We start from the raw sequence: 23912 nt of genomic DNA on the forward strand, positions 1-23912 counted from the left end.
TGAAAGATAGATGAAGGATGATAGGGAGAGAGTGAGTGTTGAGGAAAACAGAGAAAAGAGAAAGAGGGGTAGGGAAGAGAGGGAGAGAGTAAGGAAGAAAAGATAGAGGAGTAAGATAGATATGGGAGGGGTGGAGACGGAAGGGAGGGGGCGAGGGGCGGGGGGGGGGATAAAAAGAGAGAGCTCAGAACGTTTTTGTTTTTGTTTTGTTTTTACTCAAGGATTAAGATTTCAGGCATGACCCATTCTTCCAACATGTCCTTGCTACTCTTCATCAGTTACAATTGCACATGTGTGTTTAACGGAAAGGGGAGAAAAAGAATCACAAGATAAAAAAAAAAAATTTTTAAGTCCTGCAGAAAGAATATGATCAGTGACACACACACACACACACACACACACACACACACACACACACACACACACACACACACACACACACACACTCACACGGATTGACAGATGGATAAGAGAGAGAGAGAGAGAGTACAGGAAGAAAGAGAGAGGAGAGAGTTATACGGGGAAACAAAGCTTTCAAGAGATAGAAGACTGGTTTGAACAATGCAAAGAAGATGGCACGAAGAGGAATGGAGGGGGGGGGGACGGGGGGGGGGGGCATAATGATATTACGAGGATCAAAGAGAGGGGCGGGGGGGGGGGGGGGGGTCGAATTGTTCTCTTTTGACACACGCAGTGAACCATACACAAGAGGAGAAAGCAGTGGGGACAGACAGTTCATGTTACAGTCTGAAGTCATTCAGTTATCCCACAGTCATTCACTGAGTTGTCAGACGTCAGCTGGCCTTGTCAGTTGGGTCTGTGACTGAATTCCGTCATGCCACTTGTACACATGGGGTATCGGTTGGGGGGGGGGGGATTAGGTGGTATGAGGGAGGGGGAGGGAGGTGTTGTGTGTAGACGGGGGGGGGCGGGGGGGGTATGGTTATAAGAGTGACCCGAAAACAAATTACTGGGGCAGATGTGGACTTGTGTGCTGTCCATGTTGGACTGACTAGAGAAAGTGTGTGTGTGTGTGTGTGTTGGTTTGTGTTGAGTATATGGATGAGTATTGAGTTTATGTTGTGTGTGTTTTGTTGTTTGTGTGTTGTTGTATATGTGTGAGTGTTGTGTTTATGTTGTGTGTGTGTGTTTGTGCCGACGCATGAGACAGAGAGTGTGTTGCTGTATGTGTGCGAGTGTGCATAAATCATGAGATGCAGTACAACAATAGTGTCAATACACAGGGACATTTTGTGAAATGCAGTACAACAATACACAGGGACATTTTGGGAAATGCAGTACAACAATACACTGGAACATTTTGGGAAATGCAGTACAACAATACACTGGGACATTTTGGGAAATGCAGTACAACAGTACACAGGGACATTTTGGGAAATGCAGTACAACAATACACAGGGACATTTTGGGAAATGCAGTACAACAGTACACAGGGACATTTTGGGAAATGCAGTACAACAATACACTGGGACATTTTGGGAAATGCAGTACAACAGTACACAGGGACATTTTGGGAAATGCAGTACAACAATACACAGGGACATTTTGGGAAATGCAGTACAACAGTACACAGGGACATTTTGGGAAATGCAGTACAACAGTACACAGGGACATTTTGGGAAATGCAGTACAATACACATGGACATTTTGGGAAATGCAGTACAACAATACATGGGACATTTTGGGTAATGCAGTACAACAGTACACTGGGACATTTTGGGAAATGCAGTACAACAGTACACAGGGACATTTTGGGAAATGCAGTACAACAATACACTGGGACATTTTGGGAAATGCAGTACAACAGTACACAGGGACATTGTGGGAAATGCAGTACAACAGTACACAGGGACATTGTGGGAAATGCAGTACAACAGTACACAGGGACATTGTGGGAAATGCAGTACAACAGTACACTGGGACATTTTGGGAAATGCAGTACAACAATACACTGGAACATTTTGGGAAATGCAGTACAGCAATACACTGGGACATTCTGAGAAATGCAGTACAACAATACACAGGGACATTGTGGGAAATGCAGTACAACAGTACACTGGGACATTTTGTGAAATGCAGTACAGCAATACACTGGAACATTTTGTGAAATGCAGTACAACAATACACTGGGACATTTTGTGAAATGCAGTACAGCAATACACTGGGACATTCTGAGAAATGCAGTACAGCAATACACTGGGACATTTTGGGAAATGCAGTACAACAATACACAGGGACATTGTGGGAAATGCAGTACAACAGTACACTGGGACATTTTGGGAAATGCAGTACAACAGTACACTGGGACATTTTGGGAAATGCAGTACAACAATACACAGGGACATTTTGGGAAATGCAGTACAACAGTACACTGGGACATTTTGGGAAATGCAGTACAACAATACACAGGGACATTTTGGGAAATGCAGTACAACAATACACTGGGACATTTTGGGAAATGCAGTACAACAGTACACTGGGACATTTTGGGAAATGCAGTACAACAATACACAGGGACATTTTGGGAAATGCAGTACAACAGTACACAGGGACATTTTGGGAAATGCAGTACAACAGTACACAGGGACTTTTTATGAACAGTGGTGTGGTAAGAAAAAGTGGGGAAAAAATAATGGAGAATAATAAATGAAATTGATCACCCTTCCATTCCCTACATTCTTTAAATGCCGAGTATGAATTTGATATGGACTGCAGTCTGGGAAACACACACGCGCATGCGCACGCATACGCACACGCGCGTGCACGCACAGGTGTCTGTATACACGTATGCAACTAAGCACCTTCCCTGGTCATGGAGGATACAAAATGAAGGGAGCTAACTGGTGTGAATACAAATTATACACATGTATGCGGTTGTCTTCCATGGAAGTCCAACTCCAGAAATTGGCTGATGTCTGAAAAGTTAAATTGATTGACTGGCTCATTCATTCATTCATTCATTCATTCATTTGTTGAATTATGTGACTTTTTTGTTTGTGGCCTGATTGATTTGATTTATCAACTGACTGAGGAGTTCATCGATTGGCTGTTGACTGATTTGATGTCATTTGATTTGATTAAGTTCATTGATCGGTTTTTGTCTGATTTTATTTGATTTGATTTATTAACTGAATGATGAGTCTGTTGGATGATGGCGAGATAAAATGGATAAACTGGTTTAACTGATGATGGTCTGAGTTAGTTGATGGCAAGATGGAATGGCAGTTTTGATGATTCCATGGACTAATGGCAGATTTGATGATTCCATAGACTAATGGCAGTTTTGATGATTCCACGGACTAATGGCAGATTTGATGAATCCATAGACTAATGGCAGTTTTGATGATTCCATGGACTAATGGCAGTTTTGATGATTCCATGGACTAATGGCAGTTTTGATGATTCCACGGACTAATGGCAGATTTGATGAATCCATAGACTAATGGTAGTTTTGACGGTTCCACAGACTAATGGCAGATTTGATGATTCCATAGACTAATGGCAGTTTTGATGATTCCGCGGACTAATGGCAGGTTTGATGATTCCGTGGACTGATAGCAGATTTGATGATTCCATGGACTAATGGCAGTTTTGATTATTCCATAGACTAATGGCAGTTTTGATGATTCCACGGACTGATGGCAGATTTGATGATTCCATGGACTAATTCCATGGACTAATGACAGATTTGATGATTCCATGGACTAATGGCAGAGTGGATGATTCCATGAAATAATGGCAGGTTTAATGATTCCGCGGACTGATGGCAGATTTGATGATTCCATGTACTAATTCCACAGACTAATGACAGATTTGATGATTCCATGGACTCATATCAGATTGGATGATTCCATAGACTAATGGCAGATTACATAGACTTAGGCAGATTTGGCCTAATTCCATGGCATAATTGACGATGTGTTTGCTGTGACAGTGCGGCTGCCCATGAACGTGACCATTCCCCGTGTGGCCTGCCAGAAGGACGTGTACATCACTGAGGACCCCGCCGCCATCATTGTCTGGTCAGTCACCCCAGCCACATCCCACCCACCCCCCACTTGTCTGTCTGTCTGTCTGTCTGAGTGGCTGTACATTTTGTGTAACAGTGTGTGTGTGTGTGTGTGTGTGTGAGGGCATGCACATCACGGAGGATCCTGTCCCCATCATCTTCTGGTCAGTCTCACTGTGGTTGTTGTCTTCCCCTCTTTCCTACCTCCTTACCCACATCCCCCCACCCCCAAACTTTCTACTCCCTATCACTCCTGTCTGTCTGTCTGCCTGTGTGGTTGTACATCTTGTGTGTGTGTGTGCGTGTGTGTGTGTGAGTTCAGTCCAGGTGTTCAAGGAGGCATCACTGTGAGTGTGATTGGACAAATCCACATATATGCTATACCACATCTGCTAAGCATATGCCTGACCAGCAGCATAACCCAATGCACTCAGTCTACTCAGGCCTTGAGAGAGAGAGAGACAGTGTGTCTGTGTGTGTGTGAAAGAGAGAGAGGGTTGAGAGAGAAGACATGCTCATCACTGAGGACCTTGTCACCAGTTTTATCACCTAGTCAGCCCCCCATCTCCCCACCCCTACCCCTCCTCCCATAGACTATGGTATACATGATGGTTTGTTAAGGATGCATACACGATACATACAAGATAATGTCTAGTGCACAGATTCCATGATCAAATTTCTTCTCAAGGGAGACATAACACGATACATACAAGTTAATATGTTGTGAACAAATTCTATGGTCGATTTCTTCTCAGGGGAGATAACTGACTGATAACCGAGCACTCTTACAACATGACCCATTCTTTGCGTGGTTGCAGACCTAGAAATGGAATTACCCTTGATCAGCATTGACTGACCTGTGACCAGTGAAGTTCTGGCCTGAAAATAGAACTTAATTGGTTTAGCAGTTTCTGAACTGTTTTGACCCATTGACCTGTGGTGTTCCTTTGACCCCTAGTGACCTCGGAAACAAGGTCACTCCATTTTGGGTGTTTCCGATTTTTCCCGGGGATGGATAAAGGAATGATGATAGTGTGACGTTGTGATGTGGGGCGTGTGGGTTGTCGTGTGGAAGGTGATTGATTAGTTTGTAATTATCAGTATCTTCTGGTCAGTGGGATGAGGGTCATCTGTTGGGGTGGGAGAGGAGTGGGTAGTGTGTGTGTGTGTGTGTGTGTTTGAGAGAAAGAAAAAGAGACACACACACAGAATGATTGTGTGTATGTGTATGCTTGAGAGAGAGAGAGAGAGAGAGAGAATGATAAGCAAATGTGTTTTGATGTTTGTGTGTATATGTGTGTGTGTGTGTGTATATGAGAAAGAGGAAGAGACAGAGAAAATGATAAGCAAATGTGTGTGTGTTGGTGTTTGTGTGCCTGTGTGCCTCTGTGTGTGTGTGTGTGTATGCGAGACACAAAGAGTGAGAAGTGTGCAAGAGAAAGGAAGAAGTATTTGACATGTCTCTGTTTGCGTATGTGAATTATTTGTTTATGTGTATCACATACTTAATAATAAAAACACACCTGCATCCTCAGATCACTGTCATTTTATATCATCATTTTGTATAAATAAACCACTCTCTCTCTCTCTCTCTCTCTGTGTGTGTGTGTGTGTCTCTTTCCCCAACACAGCGTGGTCATCTTCATCATCGTCTTCATCGTGACGCTGGGCACGGTCATCGATGTCGTCTTCATGCGACGCTCCCACGCTCTGGGCAACGGCAGCGGCGTGGGTGACGACAGCAACCACAACCACAGCCACAGCAAGTACAGCGCTCCACCGCCCCTCGTCCAGAACGGACACACCCCTCTGGCCAAGCGTGCCAACGGGGCTCGAACCTCGACCAATGGGGACACGGAGGATGATCTGGAGAAGGAGAAGGTTGGTGGAGTGGTAGGGTCTAGTGGTAGTGCAATTGATTGATTAAGAAACAATGTCGACCCACATACAGGTTTCACAAAAAAAGTTAAGGACCACATGAGAAATAATGCATCCAGTCAAATTCAAAACATCTCTCAAATTTGTTTCTTTTTTTTTTCACATTTTGTGAAAAGATACATCCATTTATAAAGCCTTAGTATGATAAAACGCATGCATCGCAAACAAAAAACAAAACAAAAAAAAAAAAGGTTGGTGGAGCAGTGGTCCTAGTGGTAGTGCAACCTGTGAAGGAAACGAGTATTTATGAGGTTTGAGTCCAGTAATGCTGTTGCCATGGGTTCTTTTATTACATGTGCAAAGTGCATGCTGCCATGGCACTGTTGTCGTGGATTCTTTTATTACGTGTGCTAAGTGCATGCTGTACACGGGACCTCAAGTTAATCGTCTCCTGGACATGGCTGCATGTGATTGGTGCTGTTGCCAGAGCATTGAGTCAGAATTTACTTATTAGAGAAATGCTCAGTAGAAATGCAATTCACATTATTATTACTGTTGTTGTTGTTTTTGCTATTGTTGTTGTTATTGTTGTTGTTATTATTATTATGATTGTTGTTGTTAATATTGTTGTTGTTATTGTTAACATTGTTGTTGTTATTGTTGTTGTAGATATTATTGTTATTATTATTATAATAACTGTTGTTGACGGTGTGTATCAGATGCTGCCACCACCAGCAGGGGACAACAACGGAACGATGGAGCTGACAGAGATGAAGCCCATGATGAAGAAGAACGGAGGTGGGGGAGGGGAGGGAATCAACGACGGCGACAGCAGCATGCACAGTTACACCCCTGAACGCTCCATCAGGGTCAACAGAGGTCAGTGTGTGGGGGGGTGAGGAGGGGGGGGGTGAGAAGGGGGGGGGGGGGTCCAAGGGTGTTATCGTGTGTGGGTAAGGGGTATTTTTTTTGGATTGATTGATTGATATGGATACTTATATAGTGCCTATCCTCAGTCAGAGACCAAGCTCTAAGTAATTTTTAAACACGGGGTCATTTACACAACAGGCTGCCAACCTGGGTAGAGAGCCAACTGACGGCTGCGAGTGAGCACTCATCATTCATTTCCTGCTTCATTCAATCAGATTTCAGGCATGCACACGCAGACAAACATGTAACATTTTACGTATATGATTAGCAGTGTGTGTTTGTGTGTGTGTGTGAGTGTATGAGTATGGTGTTTGTGTGTGAGAGTGTGTGTGTGAGAGAGAGTATACTGTATTTATATATATCACATTTGTTTGCATATTTATCTTTATGCTAGATAGGCATGTTATGTGGACTTTGTGTATATATGCATCAGAATGTTTATTTGCATTCTCAGTGGACTTTCTCTTCATGTGAAATGGACTTTGTCAGGTTGTGGTAAAAGGCATCATAATTGCTAACATTTTCATTTATATGTTGTTGTTTTTTTATTCAAGTGAAAAGGACCTTGTGTGTGCATATATCTACACACACACACACACACACACACACATATATATATATATATATATATATATATATGATGCATATGTGTTATGATCGTATATTTACTTACATGCCTCTCAGACTTTTTCTTCATACAGAATTTTCATTTTTCCCCTGCCCCAGATTTCCTTTTGTCACCCCCCCCACAGGAGGAGTTGGCGCCATTAACACAAACTGTTGAGGAATACAAACTGTCAAGGACCTTGTATGTTCTCAGAAAGTGAACATCACACTCATTTCTCACCAATATCAAAGACAGATATAAATCACACAAATTTATCTCTTTTTTTTCTGATTATTTATCATATTTCCTTTTGTCACCCCCCACAGGCGTTGGCACCATTCCAGACGACAGGATCTGGCTCCAAGTGGCCAAGGCCTTCTCCATCTCCAACAGTCTCTCCACCCTGCTGTCGTGTCGCCACGGCGACAGCACCATCCGCTGTCTGCACGGCATCCGCGTGCTGTCCATGTTGTGGATCATGTTCGCCAACACCGTGTCTTTTGCTGCCCTCTATTTCGGTATGTTGTGTTGTATTGTGTTGCGTTGCGTTATATTGCTCTTTTGTTCACAACAGATTTTTCTTTCTGCATTATCGCTCCATCTTCTACGGTTCTCTGTATCCCACACTTTCCCTGTACTGTCAGAATGCAGATTGTGTGTGTGTGTGTGCACAGAGCCATAGAAACAGAGTGTTTTTTGTTGTGTGTTTCAGAAAACCTGCTAGCGGCGGCCAACGACCTGATCTCCATCTCGTCCCAGGTGATTCTCAACTCCACTCTGGCTCAGGACACCTTCTTCGCTGTCAGGTGTGTCAGCTGGGTTGTGATGTGTTCAGTATGTGTGTTGTGTTGTGTGTTGTGCTTATTATTGTATTGTGTGTCTATTGTATTGAATTTTGCATTGTGTTGCGTTGTGCTTATTATTGTATTATATTGTGTTCTGTTGTACTGTATTGACTTTTGCATCATATTGTGTTGTGTTGTGTTGTGCTTATTATTGTATTGTGTTCTATTGTATTGAATTTTGCATTGTGTTGTGTTATGTTGTGCTTATTATTGTATTGTATTGTGTTCTGTTGTATTGACTTTTGTATCATATTGTGTTGTGTTTGTTATTGTATTGTATTGCGTTGTTTTGTATTGTTTATTGATTTGTGATGGCCATGGCCATGATCTCCCTTTCTTTGAGGTGTGAGTACCAGTCTGCATTACTGTTATGATTTTCTTGATTCTTCTCCTCCTTCTCCTTTCTTCTTCTTCTTCTCCTTCTTTTTGTCCTCCTTCTTCTCCTTCAAATTTTCCTTCTTCTTTCTTTCTTTCATTTTGTCCTCGTCCTTCCCTCCATCCTTTTTCTTCTTTCTTCTTCTTCCTCTTCTTCCTTGTCCCCCCTCCTCTCCTCTCCCTTCTTCTTCCTTCTTCTTTTTCCTTTTTTTTTCTCCTCCTCCTCATTCTCAACCTCCATCTTCCTTCTTTTTTCCTTTTTTTTTTTTTCTCCTCCTCCTCTTTCTCAACCTCCTCCTTCCTTCCTTCTTCTTCTTATCATTATTACTGTCATTGTTGTTTTCAGTGGTGTTGTAACGGCAGTGACCTTCCTGGGTGCTGTGAACCACAGTGGACGACTCAAGTTCTTCCACATCATCCGCTATTATGCACATCGCATCGTCAGGTGGGTGTTTTCTTTGTGTGTGTGTGTGTGTTCTCTGTGAGTGTGTGTGTGTGTTATGTGTGTGTGTGTTTGTTTGTTTTGTGTGTGTGTGTATTCAGATTGTGTGTGCATGTGTGTGCGTTTGTGTGTTCTTTGCGTTTGTGTGCATGTGAATAAAAGAGGAACAGAAAGCTAAAAGGAAATATATATCTCTCTTTCTTCTCCATGGGCGACTTCAGTCGACTTGACACTAGACAGTTCACAGTGACTTAAGTCAACATGGAGGAGTCATGTTAAACGGACCATTTTTCACACTGTAACAAAGCTTTACAGCTGCAGCCAACTTTCCCGCACAATAGGAAACTGACTAACCTGACTAACCTTCTCTGTTTGACCAAGTTTGAAGTGAACAATTCTGCTGTGTTTGTTTTGACACAAACCGAATCACGTGACTGAGAGTGTCAAGTGCCTAACATATAAGGCACTGGAGAGTGTTTTCCACGCATAAACTTGGCAACCAGAGTGATATTAATAACAATATTCTCTTCTTTTTTCCTGTTGACAGCCAAGTAAACTCAACACAAGCTAAAGCCAATGGGCGTGTGTTTTACAGAGTAATCCCCCAACTTTTAAGCTCCTGCTAAGCCAGTGGCATTGTGTTTTGCAGAGTAAGCCCCGCCTATGTGGTGGTGCTGGCAGTGTGTGCACTTCTGATTGGCTACGTGGCTGACGGTCCTCATTGGCCGCCTCCCCTTCAGGAGCAGTGTCTGAACCAATGGTGGAGCAACTTGCTGTTTATCAACAACTACTTTGTCAGTGTGGAGCATATGGTAGGTTTGTGTGTGTAGGGTTTGTGTGGGTGTATAGTAAGTCTAGTGTGTACATGTGTGGGAATGTCGTGTGTGTGTGTGTGTGTGTTAAGTCTAGTGTATGTATATGTGCACAGGGCAACTTCCTATCTTCATGCCTGAGTAGAAATAACTTGTATCCACAGATGTTCAGATATATAAACCTTGCATCAGTTGTGCATTGATATTTGACATAGTACAACATGATGTATGTGTTTTCATCAGTGACATAGTACACAACACGATGTATGTGTGTTGATCAGTGACACAGTACACAGCATGATGTATGTGTATTGATCAGTGACACAGTTCATGATGTAAGTGTATTGATCAGTGACACAGTTCATGATGTATGTGTGTTGATCAGTGACACAATACATGATGTGTGTGTGTTGATTAGTGACACAATACACGATGTGTGTGTGCTGATCAGTGACACAGTACACAGCATGATGTATGTGTATTGATCAGTGACACAGTTCATGATGTAAGTGTATTGATCAGTGACACAGTTCATGATGTATGTGTGTTGATCAGTGACACAATACATGATGTGTGTGTGTTGATTAGTGACACAATACACGATGTGTGTGTGCTGATCAGTGACACAGTACACAGCATGATGTATGTGTATTGATCAGTGACACAGTTCATGATGTAAGTGTATTGATCAGTGACACAGTTCATGATGTATGTGTGTTGATCAGTGACACAATACATGATGTGTGTGTGTTGATTAGTGACACAATACACGATGTGTGTGTGCTGATCAGTGACACAGTACACAATGTGTGTGTTGATCAGTGACACAGTAAACGATGTGTGTGTTGATCAGTGACACAGTATGCAGTACACGGTGTGTGTGTTGGTCAGTGACACAGTACACAGTGTGTGTGTGTTGATCAGTGACACAGTACACAGTACATGATGTGTGTGTTGAACACAGTGCATGTCGTGGACGTGGTTCCTGGCCAACCTGATGCAGTTCTACTGGGTCGCCCCTCTGGTGCTGGTTCCCTTCGCTCTCAGGTCTGTTGTCACTGTCGTCTTTTCTTCATCATAGTCATTGTCATCACTACCATCATCAGGTCAATCATCTGTTTTGTCGTTGTTTTCGTCTTTTCTTCATCATCGTCACTGTTTTCACCACCATCATCACAGTTATTGTTGTCATTGTCAACAATATCATTGTCATCACCACCATCATCAGGTCAGTCGTTTCTGTTTTGTCATTGTTGTCGACTTTTCTTCATCATCGTCACTGTTGTCACCACCATCATCACAGTTATTATTGTCATTGTCAGCATCAACATTGTCATCATCATTGTCATCACCACCATCATCATCATTGTTACCACCACCATCATCAGGTCAGTCATCTGTTTTGTTATTGTTGTCGTCTTTTCTTCATCATCGTCAGTGTTGTCACTACCACCAGATCAGTCTTCTGGTTTGTAGTTATTAATGTCTTTTCTTCATCATCATCATCATTGTTGTCATCACCATCATCAGTTCAGTCGTCTGTTTTGTTATTGTCGTCTTTTCTTCATCATTGTCATTATCGTCACAACCATCATCGCTGTTATTGTTGTCATTGTCAGCAACATCATTGTTATCATTGTCTTCACCACCGTGGAAAAGTTTTTGATTGTTTTTATTTGTCTTAGACAGGGATAATTTACAATGTGTTTGTGTGGTTGTTTTTTGTTTTGTGTGTGTGTGTGTGTTTTAATTTCCATTTTATGTAAAGTTTAGTTCTCATTAAAGTTTAGAAAGAAAAAAATATTAACTGAATGATTGTGGGTGTGTAATAGTTGTGTGTTTCCTTCACAGCTGGCGTGTGTGGAAGATCGTTGGGTTTGCGGTGATCGGAGCGCTGGTGGCTCTCAGTATGTCTGTCACTGTCTATCTGGAGCTGAACATCAATGCTGACATTCTGAGGTAAATAAATGTCACACGTGTGTGTGTGTGTGGTTGTGTGTGTGTTGTATGTCTGTTTGTGTGTGTGTGTGTGAGTGTGTTTTGTGTACCTGTGTCTGGGTGGGTGTGTCTGAGTGTGTTGTGTGTGTGTGTGTGTGAGTGTGTGTGCACATACATATGTGTGTGTCTGTGTTTGTGTGTATGTGTCTGTGTGTGTGTGTGTGCTGCGTGGATTGATTTTTCTATTAAAAAAACATGAAATGAAGACAGTTCTGAGGAAGGTGGTTTAAAGTTTAGTGCATCAAAAATTAATCTTGTTGCCTTGCTGTCTGTGTAACGCTCCAACTCTGAGTGAATTTAAATCAGTCTGAAGACATTTATTTTGCCAAGCGTTCCCATAGTGATTTTAACAGGCTCTGTGTGTGTGGGTGATTGTGAGTGTGTGTGGGTGTTAATGCTTATCGCATGATTTGTGTGAATGAAAAGTGTATGGTACATTGTTTTAATCTGTGTAAGATTATATGCTGTATAAAAATGATTCTTTTTTTTCTTTCTTTCTTTTTTGTTGTTGTTGTTGTTTTTTGCCAATATCTTCATTCTTGTTATCATTATTTTCATTATTTTGAAAAATTCTGTTCCAGGTGACAGTCAGTGTATTTCTGGCAAATCATGAACTGTTAGAATGGACTGTGTACAGCATATCTGTTTGCACCTCGCAAGATCATGCACTGTATACAAATGGCTCTTTTTGTTGTTGTTTTTTTTTCCCCAACAATAGTCGGAGATTGCTGTCAAATCTTCCAGCACCCTTGCTGTCATATTATTACTGTTATTATTGTTTGTCTGTCTTTTATTTTATTTTTATTCCAGACAGCAGTCAGAGTATTACTATTAGTGACAAAGCTTCCATTAGCACTGTAGTCATATTATTATTATTATCATAACTGTTATTATTATCTTTTTTTTCTCTTTTATTCCAGACTATAGTCAGAGTACTACTGGCAAATATTTCAGCAGTCCTGCTGTCGTGTTCTTATTGTTATTATCCTGATCATCTATATTATCATCATTTTTCTTTTTTTCTTTTTTTTAAATTCCAGACTGCAGTCAGAATACTACTGTCTAATCTTCAAGCAGCCCTGCTGTCGTATCATTACTATAAGATTATTATCACAGTTATTATTATCATTTATCTTTTTGTTTTAATTCCAGACAGCAGTCATGGCTGTAGTGGTCGGCAAGGCTGCTTTAAGCACTATAATTTGATTTGATTTAGGCAACAGTCAGAGTACTACTAGCAGATATTCCAGTAGCAGTGCTGTCATATTATTATTATTATGATGATTTTGTTTTCATCAATCTTTTGATTTTTTTTGTTCCAGATGGCAGTCAGATAGTATTACTGGCAAATCTTTGAGCAGCCCTGGTATCATATCAGTATTATAATGATGATTTTGTTTTCATCAATCTTTTGAAATTTTTTGTTCCAGATGGCAGTCAGATAGTATCACTGGCAAATCTTTGAGCAGCCCTGCTATCATAGTATTATAATGATGATTTTTGAAGGATATTTTTGTTCTAGACAGCAGTCGGAGTATTTCTGGCAGATTTTACAGCAGCACTGCTGTCATATTGTTATTTTTTCAATATATGTTTTTGTATCAGACTGCAGTCAGAATATTTCTGGCAAATCTTCCAGCAGCAGTGGAGTCATAGTATTATTATAATTATAATGATTATTTCTTATCAATTCAGAAAAAAAAAAATTGTTCCAGACGGCAGTCAGAGTATTTCTGGCAGATCTTCCAGCAGCAGTGGAGTCATATTATTATTATTATTATTATTATTATAATGATTATTTCTTATCAGTTCAGAAAAAAAAATTTTTTTGTTCCAGACGGCAGTCAGAGTATTTCTGGCAGATCTTCCAGCAGCAGTGGAGTCATATTATTATTATTATTATTATTATTATTATTATAATGATTATTTCTCATCAGTTCAGAAGAAGAAAAATTTTTGTTCCAGACGGCAGTCAAGAGTATTTCTGGCAGATCTTCCAGCAGCAGTGGAGTCATATTATTATTATTATTATTATAATGATTATTTCTCATCAGTTCAGAAGAAAAAATTTTTGTTCCAGACGGCAGTCAGAGTATTTCTGGCAGATCTTCCAGCAGCCATGGTGCCGCCTGAGCCCCTTCATGCTGGGGCTGGGGTTGGGCTACATCCTGATCAGGCTGAAGTTCCGCTTCCACATGCACAAGGTTAGTCACTGTTCTCTCTCTTTCTTTTTCTTTTGTTCTGTCTTTTTTTCTTTTTTGTCTGTTTTCTCTTCCCTCTCTCTCTCTCTCTGTTTCATTGTCTCCATCTTCTTTCTTTCTTTCTGTCATTGTCTCTCTCTCCACCCAACCTTAACACATGCCACACACATTATGTGCGTATGTGTATGTTTATATGTCGCTTTTTCTTTAACTGGATTATAAAAAAATGAATATATATATGAAATAGAATAAAGACACACACACACCACACATTAACCTCAACCATCCACCCATAACACACACCACACATTAACCTTAACCGTCCACCCATAATACACCCCATACATTAACCCTTAACCATCCAACCATAACACACACCACACATTAACCTTAACCACCCACCCTTAACACACACCACACATTAACCTCAACCATCCACCCATAACACACACCACACATTAACCTTAACCACCCACCCTTAACACACACCACACATTAACCTCAACCATCCACCCATAACACACACCACACATTAACCTTAACCATCCACCCTTAACACACGCCACACATTAACCTTAACCAACCACCCTTAACACACCCCACACATTAACCACCCATAACGCACCTCACACATTAACCTCAACCGTCCACCCTTAACACACACCACACATTAACCTCAACCATCCACCCTTAACACACACCACACATTAACCCTTAACCATCCACCCATAACACACACCACACATTAACCACCCATAACGCACCCCACACATTAACCCCCAACCAATCCACCCGTAACTGTCCGACAGGCGGTGGCACTGACGGGGTGGGCTCTGGCCTTTGCCACCTCCACCACCCTGACACTGATCACGTACGAGGAGAACCGATACCTCCTGCAGGACGCGGCAGGGTGGTCCGTGGCCACGCGGACGGTGCACGAAACGCTGCAGCGTCCCTTCTGGGGCCTCGTCGTCTGTTGGGTCGTCTTCGCCTGCTGCACCGGCAATGGAGGTGAGGGGGAGAGGAGAGGGGGGGCCAGGCGGGGAGGAGTGTGAGGGGGGGTTGTGTTATATTTTAGATACTGCAGTGTGTGTGTGCGTGTTTGTGAATCATCTGCTGAAATGTCTTTGCCTGTTGCTCTGGCAATGGAGGTGAGGGGGAGGATGTGTGAGGGGTTGGGTGGGCTGGGGGGGGGGGAGTGTTGTAAGGGGGTGGGGGGTGGGTTGTGTTATATTTCAGATACAGTTGTGTGTGTGTATGTTTGTGAATCGTCTGCTGGAATTGTCTTTGCCTGTTGCTCCGGCAATGGAGGTGAAGGGGAGGGGAGGTGGGGGTGTGTGAGGAGATGGGATGGGCTAGGGAGAGTGTTGTATATCAGATACCGGTTGGGGAGAGGGGGGTGAGGGGTGGGTGGGTTGTGAATCATCTGCTGGGTCGTCTTTGCCTGTAGCACTTGCAGTGTAGGTGTGGGGGGGGGGGGAGGAGGCGTGTGGGGGTTATGAGGAAATCAAGTGTGCTGGACTTGGAGGGAGTGTTGTGAGGGTGGGGGGCGGGTTGTGTTTTGTTTCAGATAAAGGTGTGTGTGTATGTTTGTGAATCATCTGCTGGAATTTCTTTGCCTGCTGCACCGGCAATGGAGGTGAAGGGGAGGGGACCAAGCTCTAAGCAGCTTTACAAACACGGGGTCATTTGCACAACAGGCTGCCTACCTGGGTAGAGCCAACTGACAGCTGGCTACCAGTGGGTGCTCACCATTCGTTTCCTGTGTCATTCAATCAGATTTCAGGCACGCACACACTCACACACACACTCAGACAGACATGTAACATTGTACATGTATGACCGTTTTGTTTATTTACCCTGCCATGTAGGCAGACATACTCCATTTTTGGGGGTACTAACAGGTGTGCATGTATGTTGACCTGGGAAATTGGAAAAATCTCCACCTTTTACCCACCAGGTGCTGTTGCCGAGATTCAGAGTTGGGACCCTCAGATTGAAAGTCCAACGCTTTAACCGCTCAACAGTATTGTAATTATTATTATTATTATGTTTGCAGGCCTGATCAACAGCGTGTTGTCATGGAGGGGTTTCCTGCCCCTGTCCCGTTTGACCTACTGTGTGTACCTCATTCACCCAGTGATCATCATCTGTGACCTCTTGGCCTACAGGGTCTTTGCCTACTTCACCATCAGCTATGTGGTGAGTCTGGTGTCAGTTAGCCTACTGATTTTCTTTGTTGTTGTTATACACTGTCATCTGTGGTTAGTAGGTCTTGTATGTTTTGTTGTTGTTGTTGTGTTTGTTGTTGTTTTTCTTCTATTTCACTGTCAGCTTTGCTAATAGGTCCTGTATGTTTTTGTTGTTGTTGTGTTTGTTGTTGTTTTTCTTCTATTTCACTGTCAGCTTTGCTAATAGGTCCTGTATGTTTTTGTTGTTGTAGTGGTTGTTGTTGTTGTTGTCGTTTTACTGTCAGCTTTGCTAATAGATCCTGTATGTTTTTGTTGTTGTAGTGGTTGTTATTGTTGTTGTCATTTCACTGTCGGCTTTGCTAATAGGTCCTGTATGTTTTTGTTGTTGTAGTGGTGGTTGTTGTCATTTCACTGTCAGCTTTGCTAATAGGTCCTGTATGTTTTTGTTGTTGTAGTGGTTGTTGTTGTTGTCATTTCACTGTCAGCTTTGCTAATAGGTCCTGTATGTTTTTGTTGTTGTAGTGGTTGTTGTTGTTGTTGTTGTCGTTTTACTGTCAGCTGTGGTAGGTAGGCCCTGTGTGTTTTTGTTTTTGTTGTTTGTTGTTATTTGTTGTTGTTGTTGTCATTTCACTGTCAGCTGTGGTAGGTAGGCCCTGTGTGGTGTTGTTGTTGTTTTTGTTGTTATTTGTTGTTGTTGTTGTCATTTCACTGTCAGCTGTGGTAGGTAGGCCCGGTGTGTTGTTGTTGTTGTTTTTGTTGTTGTTGTCATTTTACTGTCAGCTGTACTAAGTGGGTCCTGTGTGTTTTTGCTGTTGTTGTGGTTGTTGTTGTTGTTGTTTCACTGTTAGCTGTGGTAAGTATGTCCTGTGTCAGTTAACGTATCACTTAATTATGTTTCACTATCTGCTATGTGGTAAGTCTGGTGTTATTTTGCCTCCTTTTCTGAACGAGGTCCGACATAAACACTACACAGCTGAGTCCTTGAGAACACTGTTCAGGGATGTGCCTCCCTGGGCAGTAATGGACTTTTTAAGAGAAACAAATATTTTTAACAAGATTTAGATATTTTTAATTGCATGTTTTTTAAAAAAAGGCATACTGTAAAGATTTGTTGTGGTCACAGCCCTGAGATGGCCTAAGTGGCTGGCTGGGCTGTAAACATAAAAATTTTAAATAAGATATTTTATTTACAGTTTTGAGAAGATTTTTTTGTTGAAACGTGGTAACAGCCCTGAGATGGCCTAAACGGTCGGCTGGGCTCTAAACAACATGAATTGAATTGAATTGTAGCTGTAGTTGGTAGTTGTGGTTGGGGTTTTTTGTTTGTTTGTTTTTGTTTTGTTTTGTTTTTTTGCGGGGGTGGGGGTGGGAGGGATGGGGGTTGGGGGGGGGGGAGGGTAATATTTCATCAACAGCTATGTGGTGAGTCTGGTGTCAACCTGTTTTGTTGTTGCTGTTGGTGGTGGTGGTGGTGGTGTGTTGTTGTTTTTTTTGGGGGGGGGGTTTGATATTTCATCGTCAGCTGTGTGCTAAGTGTGGCTTCAGTTAACCCTATGCCTGATTGTTTTCTGCAAATGTTTTGCCACCATTTATGTCATACTGATAGGGCTAGTGCTGTTCCATTTAGCTTCATAATCTTGTTTCTTGTTGGATGGCTTCAGTAGTGAACAGAGTTTGTTTCATGGATAACAAAATGTGCAGTTTTCTTTACATAGTTATATCAATGTCTATTGATCTATCTTCCTATCTATCTGTCTCAATGTCTATCGATCTGTCTTCCTATCTGTCTGTCTATCTATCTATCTGTATGTATATATATATGTTTATCTATCTATATCTATCTATGTATCTATCTATATGTATATATATATACATATATATATTAATTTTGTACAACTTAATAGTGGGGGAAAACAAGCACAGGTAACAACTAAACAACTCTTACATGATTTCAATTTTTTTTTTTTTTCTTTTTTTTTTTTTTTTTTTGCAAAGATTGAAAAGGGAAATGTAAAAATGACTATAAAAATCCTTGAAAGGCTGCGGTTGGGGGCCATCTGAATTCTCCCTTAGAGAGAGCCAATTGGATGCTTGATAATACATATATATACATATATTATATATGTGTATATATATATATATATATGTATATATATATATCATTGCCTGTGAAAATTAGCATGATTTGCCTGAAAATTGATATTACGGTTTACATACTTTCTCTCATCTGTGCAGGTGTTCCGTTACCTTGGTTACGTGGTGGTGTCGTACGTTGCTGCACTGGTTCTGTCCGTGCTGACGGAGACGCCTGCCCTGGCTTTGGAGAAAGTGATCGTGTCAGCACTGTGCAAGTCATAGTCGCCCCAGCACACACAGAGAGAGATTGACAGCTCACACGCACACACACACACAGAGGCAGAGACTTAGACATTGAGGACTGACAGAGTCAGTAGGAGGGAACTGGTCACAAAGAAAAGGAGTGAGAGTTGCAATTGAGGAGAGAGTGAGAGAGATGGAATCGTTCACAAAGAGAAAGACAGAGAGAGAGAGAGAGAGGGTTTCATTGAGAAGAGGAGAGAGAGTGTGTGTGTGTGAGAGAGAGAGAGAGCAGGTAAGCGAGAAAGAGAAAAAAAACGTTTCCATTTTTATGGATGAGTGATAGAAAAAAACTATGTGAATGAGAGAATGGAAAATAAGCTGTATGCATTTTAGCTTTTTGTTGTTGGATTTTTTGGTGTTTTTTTTTTTTTTTTTTTTTTTTTTTTTTTTTTTTTGATATGGTGTAGCAGGGTGGAAATGAAAAAAAAATTGTGTCAGGGTGAGAGAGAGAGGTGGAGAGCAAATGTTTTCCCCTCACAACTCCCCATCACCATCCCAGTGCCTTTTCTTCCTCCTTGCTCAACAAAAAGTTTTGGAATTATAACTATAAGGGGAGAAGAAGAGGGGGGAATAAAAGAAAAGAAATTAAACAACGAAAAATATAAACACTATCAGTATTGTTCATGTCCAAGCATCTATCATCAATAATCTCCAAGAGAGATACCGATCTTCCATGTTTTACATGTTTTTTTAAATATTTCCATGTTTTACTCGATATCCATTTAAACCATCTGTGCTGTTTGCCAAACACTGGCATGTGTTTTAAACGCAGCAGTTGTCCATGGGACGACTTATCATTATGCAACTTTTTGTCACAGAATGTTCAGCAGCCTTTTTTTTTTTTTTTCTATGTATGCATTCATTTTATTTTGTCATTGTCGTTTTAGAATGATGTTTAGTTTTATATACATGTACGCTTATTTTTTCAGGTTATTGTTTTTAACAGTAAGTAACAAGTTATGCACAATGGTGTTTCATTTCATGTTTAAGTTTTGGTTTTCGTGTGTGGTTGTTTTTTTGTGTTTTTTTGCTGTTTTCTTTTTGTTTTTGTTTTTTCATAGATGTTAGTTTTATGTGGTGACTACCAAATCATTCTATAAGAATTGTGTCAAAACTTATTTTTGTATGGATTGATTTTTTATGTGCTTCATTATGCAGTTTTCATGTTTATCTTTATGTGTGTACTGATATTGTATGAATTGATTTGGTGTGCTTCAGTCATTGCCTTGTGAATGTTTTTGTGACATGGGTGTCTGTGGTATGTGTCGTGGAACGACAGCGATTTTACTGGAGCCTGTCTGCTCTTCAGGTGTTGGTGACATGCACTCTTGTCATCCTTTCCTTATCCCTGATCTTCTGTACGATATCAGAAAGACTGATCTTCCGTACTGTATCAAAAGAGCCAACTTTTTGTTGTTGATGTTGTTGGTTTTTTTGTGCATATGTGTGATGGTCATCGACAACGATGATATTGATGGTGCTGATCAATCAATAAGTCAATCAAAAGGATTTTTTTTAATCACATATGCTGTACTGTGACCCACTAATGCAGACTCCGGCAGGGGTCTGATTCCCTGGTCCTGTGCTATGCAAAATACCACTCCGCCCAAGCAGCGAAATAGTTATATCAAAAGTCATTGCAGCTAGTAGTCTCCCTTGAGTATATTATCCCCCCTTCTGCAGCTATCTTCCATTCCTGCACCATGTGCACAAAGCAGGTTTTGTTGTGTTTTTTTGTTTCTTTTTTTTATCTATTACCTCTCTGTCATTCAATTGTTCGAGCTTCTGTTGTCGCACTTTATCCTGTCTTCTAACGGGACACAAGACTTATTATTGCTCATTTGGGTGGTCAGGTGAGTGAAAACTGAATCCAAACCACGATCGACCTGTGGTGTATTTTTCCACTCGCAGTTATCTTCAGCTGGAGAGGCTCAGTATGTATTTTTCCACTTGCGGTTATCTTCAACTGAAGAGGCTTAGTATACTCTCTCCCTTTCTACGATCCATATGTCACAAATGCTCCAGTGTGAGACAGAAAGACATGTCTGTACAATGTGAAAGGGACAAATTGTTTTGGGGTTTTTTTTTGTGGGGGGGGGGGGGGGGGGGGAGCGAGGGGGGGGGGGGGGTTCTGTCTTCTTTATTATGTTTTCCAGATTAAGTGCAGAATGGGTCAGGTATTGGACTTGTGATCCACCAGTGATCAAAGTTCAGTTCAAGGCTGTGCTTCAGCATGGTGGTGTGGAAAGACACTTTACTCCAACTTTCGTCACTCCACCCAGGTGTTAATGGGTGCCTGACTGTGGCTGGGGAAGGTTAACTCACTCGGGACGACAAGTTTTCTCTCACAGACGGCCCATTTGTAAGAGTTTGGGGAAAAATTTCAAAAAATACAGAGCGAGAAAATGAAACTTTCAGAGCTGGTTTATTATGTGTAGGGCTATTATGTAAAAAAAAAAAAATTCAAATTTCTCATCTTATGTTTACAGTTTTGCCATTATGTAAAAAATAATGCCAATTTTTCACCCCAAATCACCATACCCATGCTCGCTTTCTGCACTTAATTCACTTTCTTCTTCATCATCATCCACTTCTTCAGTGTCCGATCCTTCAGTTTGTAGCATTTCAAGTACTTCAGCAACACTAAAACGTTGCCGTCTCTGCCTTGTTCACTCCACAACATTTTGAGAAGAGCCTGCTTTTGCTAACAGGCTGGCATGCGAGCAGACAACTGGTCAGTGACTTCATCAGCGTGTGTGCGAGATGGACCACGTATGACAGGCTGGCCAATCATACCATTCGGTTGTGGAGTGGCCCAGAATAGCACACTCTGCTTGGCTAATCGCAAAATCACATGTACAGCGCATGATGGGTTTTTATTTTTGGAAAATGCTATTCCATTCCGTTGTCCGAATCCGAATACATTTCATGTAGGAATGCTCATGCATTCCGTTATTCGGAGAGAGTTAAAGCAGTGGAAAGACAATACTGGGCCCCACCTTCCTGAGCTCAGCTGTAGACATGGTGAATATGAATTAACTGCCTCTATATGCAGTAAAAGGCTATGGAACCTTTAACCTTTTCAAGTTGTAATGCCATGTATTGGTAGTTTTGTACACAGTGTTCATTGTTGTTCATTGGCCAGTGTTCATCGTTGTTCATGTGTTCAGTGTTCATAGTTGGACTGGTGTATATAATCTTCATGGTTGCCATGTTTTTAAACTGTAAAAAAAAAAAAAAAAAATGGGGGTGGGGAGGAGGGGGGGGGGGGGCTTTTTTCTCCTTTTAATGCACGGATGGCTGGAAACACAACATGCGATTCTTTTATACCTGTTGCGCTACACACACGCTCTATGTGTGACATACCAAAGATTTTTTCTTCTTTTTTTTTCTTTTCCTTTTCTTTCTTTTGCATTTTTTTTTTTTTTATCATAAGAGGGAAAGGATTTTGAATTGGTGCGTGAGGGTGCATGCATCTATGAACTTTGGATTTCTCAGCTCTGGTTTCATGTCTGTGCAAGTGGGTTTTGTTTGTTTGTTGTTGTTGTTTGTTGCTGTTGTGTTGTGTGTTTGTGTGTGTGTGTGTGTGTGTTTTTTAAGGGGGGTGGAGGGGAGTGTAAGGGGCTTAAAACGCATATCTCTACTCCCACTCTTTACCCTGAAAAGTGGAACTGTAGAGTAGACCTTTTTCTTCTTTTTCTTTTTTTTTTGTGTGTGTGTGTGCAGTTAAGAGTAGGGTCCAGTATTCATGCACATACAAATGAGGTGGAGGGTAGGGGGTGGGTTGGCTTTTTTGTTTTTTTTCATCCACTGTGATCGCAGCAAAATATAAATTCAGCGAGCTTGCAGATTCCTTGAAGAGGACAGAGAGAATGGGTGACTTTACTTTGTTGGGGGGGGGGGGGGGGAGGGAATTGTGTTCATATCTTTCACTTTATGTGCCAAAAACGGGGTAATTCAACAGGTATTTTCTTCTTACGTATGACACTGTTTTTACCAAATAATTGTTCGAAATATTCTTGATGGAGTGATGAATATGCATGACATAATGATAGATATTCATGATGTAATGATAAATGATGCCTGATTGTGTTGCCATAGATGTAAACCTATAACAAAACTGCTTGTACTGTTTGCATATTATTTTCCTAAAATGAACGATGGTATGCTAATATCATAGTATGCTAATACCATGATATTTATATATAATCATTATCTAACATTGCCATAGATATAAAACCCACAGTGAAATTTCTTGTACTGTTGGCGTATTTTTCCTGATACAGACAACGTTATGCTGAAATGTATGCATGTATCATTGCCATTGGTATGTAAACTTCCCACCCAGCTGCTTGATTTGAGTGCACACATGACATTGCTACAGCCTGTTGTTTGTAATTCGGCAATAATATCATTACAACCTGCTGATTGATATCATTTTACTTATCACTGGTCACAAAAACGTTCGTAACGCCGAACAATGATTTTATCACAACTAACAGAACTGTGGGTAAATGGTGTCGCTTGGCAACCATTCTTTCTAGAACTTTGTGGAGTGTGGAGACTCGCTGCTGCAAGAAGAAGCACAAAAGTGAAGTAGCAAAGCTTTGCAGTGATATATGTGCCAGTTTCCATACAGTGGTGGTGTGTTATTATTTTTCTTGGGGGTGGGGGGGGGGGGGGGGGTGATGTCGTTGCTGTTTGCTGGTCACAGACTGTGTGACTGGTCAAATATCAACAAAACATGGACATTTTGAATATCTATCACTGAGTTTTGTGTTTGTTTTGTTTTGGGGGGAGGGTTGTTTTTTTTGTGTTTTATTGTTTTTTTGGTTTTTTTAGCCAATGTGTATGCACAAATATTTTCTGAATACTTAAGAGCTTTACCATGAAAAAAAACCCACAAAAAACAATGGTTTTGCACAAATGTTGTCTTTATACTTCACTGGTTTGCCATATAAATAGCCATCGTTTAGCGTAAATGTAGTGTTTTAATATTACAGTGATTTGACCACAAAAATAGGTAAGAAAAAAATCAAGGGTCTTGTTATGATAAGAACGGACTAATTAGAAATATTGTCATGATAGTTACTGATAGCACAAGTATAGTGTCCTAACACTGTAGTGTTTTGCCACCAAAAAATTGTCATTAAAAAAATCCAACATCTTCTTACAATGATAAGAATGGATTTATTAGAAATGATATCATCTTGATACTGATAT

At 41.1% G+C, this 23912-nt stretch overlaps 1 protein-coding gene across 1 annotated transcript in view; it reads left to right on the plus strand.

Moving 5' to 3' along the window:
• The window catches only part of LOC143276601 (uncharacterized), an 85383-nt gene extending 64623 nt beyond the window's left edge, over positions 1-20760 (plus strand). The window contains exons 12-24 of the mRNA XM_076581204.1: positions 3956-4043; positions 5662-5911; positions 6628-6787; positions 7772-7963; positions 8158-8251; positions 9012-9110; positions 9757-9919; positions 10884-10966; positions 11771-11878; positions 13998-14121; positions 14928-15129; positions 16178-16320; positions 18546-20760. Coding sequence (XP_076437319.1) covers positions 3956-4043; positions 5662-5911; positions 6628-6787; positions 7772-7963; positions 8158-8251; positions 9012-9110; positions 9757-9919; positions 10884-10966; positions 11771-11878; positions 13998-14121; positions 14928-15129; positions 16178-16320; positions 18546-18668 — 1829 coding nt within the window. The 3' untranslated portion in view covers positions 18669-20760. The remainder of the gene's footprint in view (positions 1-3955; positions 4044-5661; positions 5912-6627; positions 6788-7771; positions 7964-8157; positions 8252-9011; positions 9111-9756; positions 9920-10883; positions 10967-11770; positions 11879-13997; positions 14122-14927; positions 15130-16177; positions 16321-18545) is intronic.
• Positions 20761-23912: the final 3152 nt, after the last annotated feature.

Source organism: Babylonia areolata, chromosome 32, assembly GCF_041734735.1.
Source record: "Babylonia areolata isolate BAREFJ2019XMU chromosome 32, ASM4173473v1, whole genome shotgun sequence".
In the NCBI taxonomy this organism is placed as follows: domain Eukaryota; kingdom Metazoa; phylum Mollusca; class Gastropoda; order Neogastropoda; family Buccinidae; genus Babylonia; species Babylonia areolata.